This window comes from Opisthorchis viverrini (assembly GCF_000715545.1).
Source record: "Opisthorchis viverrini unplaced genomic scaffold opera_v5_390, whole genome shotgun sequence".
Lineage (NCBI taxonomy): Eukaryota > Metazoa > Platyhelminthes > Trematoda > Opisthorchiida > Opisthorchiidae > Opisthorchis > Opisthorchis viverrini.
This window is the reverse complement of record NW_008752046.1, coordinates 147,288-154,957: the sequence shown is the minus strand read 5'-3', so window position 1 is coordinate 154,957 and position 7,670 is coordinate 147,288. Positions and strand designations below refer to the sequence as shown.

Below are 7,670 nucleotides of genomic sequence, written 5' to 3'. Positions count from 1 at the left end.
CATTCTCCAACCCCTTTCCCCCCCACCGAAGGGGTCTATCGGATTCAGTAGACAAGTGCGCAGAAAGGTCCTGGAACACTGATGCGAACAGACCCGTTGAAGTAGAATTCAGCCAAGTACTCCTCGTGTTCGGACCACCAATAAATGATGTTCAAGAGTTTGTTGATTACCTGTTGTAGGCTTGCGATAATTTGAAAGTGATGTTCGCCAGAAATTTCGCTTCTGAACAAGGATTGCATCTCATCATGAGTATGATGTTTCCTCGAAAATCACAGCTCCGTTCTCACCATCTTGGTCGCCCTGAAAACCAAAGAGTGATCATAGATGTGATTTTAGTTTAAGTCCATCAACGTATGCTAGCTTTTTGTCACTCAAAGCCCAAGTAGCACGTGATCCCTTGTTCAAGTTTTATCTATTTTGATTGGTCAGTGGACCGTAGATTGGACGCTCAATTAATTGACTCAGTTTCTCTGGACCTGACATCGTGGATCGTAACATCCTTTCGGTGCCTAGCTGCCATGATACCCGAAGGAAGCACGAGGGATAGGTTGTCTAATTCTAGACGGGAGAAGTTGAGATGCAGCGGTCGTATTCGAACCATGGACCTTCCGGTTAGCGAATTCGCGTTCTAATTACTGAGCCACCTCGCCCCCTGGGTCGTTCGACACATCAAGGCGTACAACGCAAGTTGAGTCAATCAGTGGGGTTCTTGATACAAGAGGATGGCAAAAACTGAGGCTTGTTTGAGACCTCATGACAGCCGGGTCTTGGTCAGATTTAGTGAAGAAACCCAAAAGCACTGAACAACAGGAATCACTTCTAATGGCCTCAGCCGCTCTGCAGTGTTCAATAAAAAAACAATCGATGTAGTAACTCCACCTCTAGGAGGGACCCCTTCGCCATCAGTCAAGACCTTGTATACAATTCTCTCTAAGACCCTACAGTTAACTCTTCCTCCGTAACGGAGGGTGAGCGTGAACTGAAAAGTCCTTCAGATCACTAGCTCGACAATCACCTACTTTCAGAGCCGCGCCTAAAAACCCGAATACTCATAGGAATTGGCCAAGACACGTGTTTACAAGAACTGAGAGTGTCGACAAAGTTTTAGGAAGCACACTCCAAACCCGTTTCAACCTGGAGGTTCGTTGTCAGGCTGGATACGTTCATGTATCATTTAAGCGTGTCATTTACAGATTAGTGCAAAACTTCTGAGCTGGAAGATTGATTCTGATCCTCCAACATGATGGGGACCGGAACTTTGCCGGTTTTTATTCTCTCCGGGACAAACGAACTTGATCGGGGCAGCAACACTGACAAAATGATGAAAAGCCTTCTTTTGGTGCAGGACTGCCAAACCCACCATGCACAGGCCAACTTGTGGTTGTGTGCGCCTTCAATTCGTAATTCTAGTGCCGCATAATTGGACAGCCTGATGATAGTATTAGTAGTAATGTTTTTAGAATCTGCAAGGAATTTTTTCGTGTACAAAATTGCTCAGAATGGCAGTCCTCCACTCTGTCGACCGAATTCCAGACTTGAGCTTGGAGGCATTGTGAATACATGCACGCTCACTCGCTCGCACACACACACAAACTCTGGAAAAGATGTCAGCTATTCACAGAGCTGGAAGACTTCTGCAAGGTGCTCGCTAGTCTCGGTTCGACCCAGTGTGCATAGAAGAACCATTAAACTTGAGAAGATAAAATAGTTTGTGAAATTCCACTCGTTGCCAAGCGAGGAAGCGAGTGACTAGACATCAGTGCATGCATCACATTGCAGCAAGCCCTAGACGAATTTGGAATGAGCAGGGGTTATTTACTTTATTCTCTGGCTAGTTGGATAGTGAGTTTGAGGCCAAAAGTGATGCCAGTGTAACACAATTTCCGGAAAAATGTGATTGGCATTCTGTCTGATGAGTATGTTCAAATTCATTCGGGGTTGTGTGTGTGTGTGTGCGGGCCGGTCAAAAGTTTCCGATGGATTTTACTGTTGTCTAGAAATGTTCCAGCCAATAGATTTGGAATTGTATCGAACTGCCCTCAAGTTTGTTGGTACAATGTGTGAGAATTGGGCGAGATAGCCCAAGTGGTTAGAGCGCGAATTTACTGACCGGAAGGTCCGTGGTTCGAACCCGACCTCTGCTTCTCGACTTCCCCTGTCTAGGCTTGGGCAACCTGGCAGCATCCCAGCCGTCGTGCTTCCTTCGGGTGGCATGGCAGCCAGGGACCGGAAGGGTGCCACAGCTGAACGCTCACACTTGCCGATGGGTGTTGGGGTCCCACAGACTTCCGTAATCCGACCGGAACGATCCACTGACGTCCCTCTATGGTCGTCCCCTGTCGGAGGACGAGATGGGTAGGACGCGAGCTCAACAACTTCCTCGTTCTGTTTGGTTTGGACGACCTTCTTCACGAAGGCATTTTCAGGAGAAAATGTTGATCGCGCAGAATTTCTTGGCCATCATTGTCATTGAGAGAAACCACACTGTGAGGACTCTCACAAGCCAATCTAAGTCATTAGCAGTTGAGAATTCCTCGCAATCTGGGATTCAAGCTTACGAGGTTCAAGGAACCCCCATTTGCGGCGAAGCTCCTTGATCTAGATATCCTCTGACAACGCATATTTAGGATTATGGGCTCACGTTAAAATTGCGTGCGACAAATGATCAAAAGGGATGCCCAATTACCCGCATAACGTGGTTGCTGAATTATACTCCAGAACATCGAGTGATATGAAATTGTGGTTCCGATTTTCATGTCCTTTATTCAGTAGTATATTGACCGCTTCGGGGCAGTGAAGGCTGTCATGTGATTGATTCTGCTGCCTCCGGCTGGAAACCCTCCAAGATCTCGGAATTTACGTCACTGGGATGCTGAAAAGTACTTCAGAATTGAAGTTGTTTTCCAAAGAGCAACAGCTTATTGTATCTCAAAACGCGATTAATCTGACTGGATATTCAGGATTCAAGCAAAATGTTCCCGTCAATTGGGTGTGAGAGACCGAAACTCGTTCAAACCAGTCGTTTATCCCGCGCTTCCAGTCCTCAACCAAACTACTCAGACCGTTAGTCTATTTTTAATGCCCAGCTCACAGATTAGGTCACGTGAACACTGTCCAATAGAAACGGTTCACGTGACCTCGGTGGCTAGATCAGACCACACGCGTCAGAAGCAGAACAGAACGCAAGGTAGTTAGTTAGTGAAAGGCATCAAGTCTAAAAGCCGCCGTCACCGGAAGTGTGGGACATTGATTGTCCCCATAGTGTTTCTTTCATTCTCCGCGTGTACACTAGGCCGTACAAAAAGCCCGGTCAATCATTCCATATCGATTAGGACTTATGCATTATTGAAACGTGGGGATTTGGTGAGGACTATGGTTGAAGGCAAGTCCTACTCAATACCAGTTGGTGGGCAGCATACATGAGTCATCTGGTGTGGGATTGCGGACTGAGGTACTGTTTGTCTTCTGATAACAACTAACGAACTTCAACAAGCTGAGATTGTTGGTTGGTACGGTAAAAATAACGGCTGAAGTAACCACAACTTTTTGTGTCCGGCGTTAATTGATCAGCTGAGATATAGATGTAAGGTGAAAAGGAAGCTTATCCTACACACAAAAAAAAAAACGAATTGCAGATTTAGTGCCTTTCCGTTGAATCAGTAGGAATTCGTTTATTTTGTTGTGGAGGGACTTTTTTTTACCGTGACCATCACGCTTGGTTTCTGTGATCCAAACTCTCGGCCTTGTCATGTTGTCGTAGACTACAGTACCAATGTGGGCACGAATAGATTTTGACAGGAGATTCACCTGCATCCAGGTGAATCTCTCGTTCACGGTGGTCCGCCTCGTGTTTCAGCATCATATTCGAGACATCGCAATACATTGTCGGCTAGATGTAATACACTAAGGTAAACGGAAACTTGGGGACTGTCCCTACCTCATGGGTCCCAAGAAGGGCGGAACCGGTCGTGGGTTGTCCAAGAGTCTGCAGCAACCTTATGAGTAGTGTGGCGTGTGTGCCTTGAGTCTAAATCCACCTTATATTTAGGACTAAACGTTTGGGTGAATGATCCATCTTGAAAAACATAAACCAGACCTCTTCTTACCGACAGCTTAAATCAGTGTTAGACACTTGCCACAAGATTTCGGTTGTTAGTGTGGATTAAAACCGGTGGACTAGGGGAACCTTACAAAAATTTGAGCCAGTTTTAGGGTCTGATCCTTACACTTCATTTCACGTGAATAGTCCTTTTGAGTTTCGTTCACAATTTTTGTTCATATTTGTGGATGGGCCAGTATACCGGTCAGGATTACTGAATAAAGGGAAGGAATTTGAGTCGGGTTGGGCTTTCTGCAGATGATTTCGCTGGACAGACAGCCTCACATTGCCATTTATCTACTCGGTTATTCAAAACCGATCTCCATATTCTCGCCAGCTCTATGTAGTCTATTCTAAGCGTAGTAAATTCCACCGGCCATCCACCACCGTGATCGCAGTCCCTTAGTTCCCTTCACAAATCTTCCACACTGTGCAGGCCTATCTCGTGTCCCATATCGCGCTTGTGTTCCACCATCACCGACCTCCTGACCAGCACCTGATATTCGTAAGCATTTCTCGGTGATGATCAATCTCTTGTGTTCACCAGTTCTGGATTTTGGTCCCCTAGCTCCCTACCATATGCACCTTAGTATAGTCGCCGCGCTTACTTTTCTCTCCCTGATCCTTTCAACCGGTAGGCCATCTTTCAATTGTACCAATGCTCACCTCAAACTTTTCACTTTACGGAACACTACTACGATGTTGGATGTGTTTAGCATCCTAAGAATCGTACAGCTTGCCAGGCATGCCAATCCATTCCCTGGTGGGTCTTGATACCAGGCCTAATCCCCTTTTTGGTCACGTCTTGAGTGAACTACGTGTTTCTGTATGAATTCAATTTGGGCTGTGAATTCGCCCAGCCTGTCTTGTACACAACACTCTGACTCAGCTATACATTTAAGAGACAGTACTAGAATACACCTACTTGAAATAGGTGGACATATGGTTCAAGACGGCGTCATTATCTCTTACTTTCTAATAAGTGGCCAATTTTTACTTCCCATAAACTGTATGTCAGAAAGGAGGGGGATATTACATCCAGCATTGGTCCACTTGAAGGATTAACTCCAGGTATTCAGGACTACGTACTTCAAGCAGAAAACAACTACTGTAGCAAGGATGACAGGCAGCTTTCACCATCACCATCATCATCATCATCATCATCATCATCACCATTGTTAGGGCTCCAATATTGAGGCGACGATTAGCTAACCTTTGACCCGAAGGTGAATATATATATATATATACCGGGATTCCAACTCAACCGATCGGTCGCCTGCGTCGCACGCAATCGATATGGTGACACACACGCACCGTTTGCACGAACGCACGCTGACACAGGCGCACAGACGCACGCGCGCGCGCGTACATGCAGCTGCGTTATCACTCACACCCGGTCATCACAGGTCAACGGAAATAAAGTTTTATTGAAATTCACGTAAACAGATAGGCACATGTTTAGTTTATGCAAATGTCTGTCTGCCAGGAACTTCATGGTCTGTAATCCAATAAGTACACTAGTTAACTTGGATCAGCTCCTAAAAACAAGAGAATACTAAATTATGTTTTGATTTGAGGAGGCTGCTGACTTCTGGTAGTGATAAAAAAAACTATACTTCAAGTCTTTATTGATGAGGCAACGGGTGTACAACATTATAGAGACCTGCCTGAAAGCCAGTTAGAAGGCTCCCTGCGAGAAAACGAATCATGGCTGTCCCAAACTTTACCACTTTCACTTTCCCCGTTCTATCGTAATTGGGGGCGACATTTTAGTTTTTCGTGAATGCAAATTTCGGATTTGAACGTGAGGAACATCAGTAGCGGTTTTGCTATACGTTTCAGTGTTAAACGGAGTTGACAGCCAGTTAGAAGACTCTCTGCGAGAAAACGAACCATGGCTGTCCAAAGTCAAGATCACGATGTTAACCACTAGGCTATGCGGTAGGAATATCTCTGGTAATCCAAACCCATCAAGTTGACAACAGTTTCTTTTCCACTGATATCTCTCCAAAGTCAGGTCAAACTTTACCACTTTCACTTTCCCCGTTCTATCGTAACTGGGGGCGACATTTTAGTTTTTCGTGGATGCAAATTTCGGATTTGAACGTGAGGAACATCAGTAGCGGTTTTGCTATACGTTTCAGTGTTAAACGGAGAAAGTGATGCGGGAATTCTTTTACGGGCCGGCATTAAATCCTTTTCCAGACTACCGAGTAACTACCGATGTAACTTACATAGAAATCGCACCTGTGTGACATTGATATTGCTGAGAGTGAAAAGGAGGGTGCTCATACGTCTGAGTATGCTGAAGAGTATGATGAAGATGGCGATGATTTGAATCTTTGCCAAAGGCGTAGCCAAAAAACTTTACCAGCTTAGTCTGCCCATCTGCCCATCTACCCATCTGTCATGGAAATAACAAGCTCTGCCAACAACTTTCCCGTGTCCTCCCCACCATTCTACTATTTCCACAACCAGATAGCAAACTAATAACAAATATATTCAGATGGAAACTACTTCAGGTTGCATATTACTGAATAAGAGGTATTATGATTTCAGCGACCAAAACATTGTTTGCAGCACATCTATCCACCAAAGTTTTTTTTTCCATCACTGAGATCCAACAAACCTTCAACTTTCCTAGTCAATGCCAACAGACGGAGCAGTATGAAGAGGGTTCCGAAATTTCGGCCCGGTACGAATCACAAAAATCAGTATGGGGGGCAGGGGAATCCACACAACCAATGTACAAGCCCCGATTCAGCTCGTTGCCCGAAAGAAACTTGTGACACTGACGGCTAGTGGAGCAGTACCAAAAACAGTATTACTGACAAATCAGAAATAGACAATTCCTGCCAACGGTTATTTAATCTGGATGTCAGCAGCTTGACAACCAAAAGATAAATCTGTCTAATTAGTCATATTCAGGGAGTGCCAGGATAGAAATTGACGTCCGAGCCTTGGTGTACCTCTTTGGAGATGGGGGGAGAGATGTTTTGCGGTGTGCGCGGATTTTGCCCAAAGAAGTAGCTTGTCTGCCTGTGTGTGTGCGCCCACACACACACTTGTTGTCAAGCCCAACACTGGATCGGCTCTGTTCCATTGGAATGTGGGCCGATCTGAGCCCTACTGACAAGGGGCAATCGTTCGACGGAAAACACCAAACTTTTGACGTTGGTGGCGCAATAAATTGTCTATTCCCCTATTTGCGGTGATTTGTTCTGCCTTTTGATCAAATGTGAACGACTTTGTAGCAGCTGCGTATGTTCCCAAGTTGTCGAACCCTTTATAGTATATAATGTGTAGCGGATTTAGTTGGGACGCCACATCACCAGTAGAATCGTCACGGTCTTTGTGAAGCGTATCATAACATGTGGACGCTGTCAAATCTGGACACGTAACACAGAGCCTTGATTCAAAGCCACATATATCTGTCGCTGCTGGTTCTTATCTTACATCTTTCAGTGAAAGCCGCAGTCCACCAGATCCTTGTTTATCGATACCATGTTTGTGTACACATAGTTAGAGATTTGATCTAATCAGTCCAGCATAGAACCACCGGGGGGGGGGG

General features: G+C 45.3%; 1 protein-coding gene across 1 annotated transcript in view; it reads right to left on the bottom strand.

Annotated features, from left to right (window-relative positions):
- Window positions 1–7,670, bottom strand: part of T265_10624 (hypothetical protein) — a gene marked incomplete at both ends in the record, with an annotated part of 14,971 nt that overhangs the window by 6,097 nt on the left and 1,204 nt on the right. Inside the window, one exon of the mRNA XM_009177047.1 lies at window positions 3,808–3,889. Coding sequence (XP_009175311.1) covers window positions 3,808–3,889 — 82 coding nt within the window. The remainder of the gene's footprint in view (window positions 1–3,807; window positions 3,890–7,670) is intronic.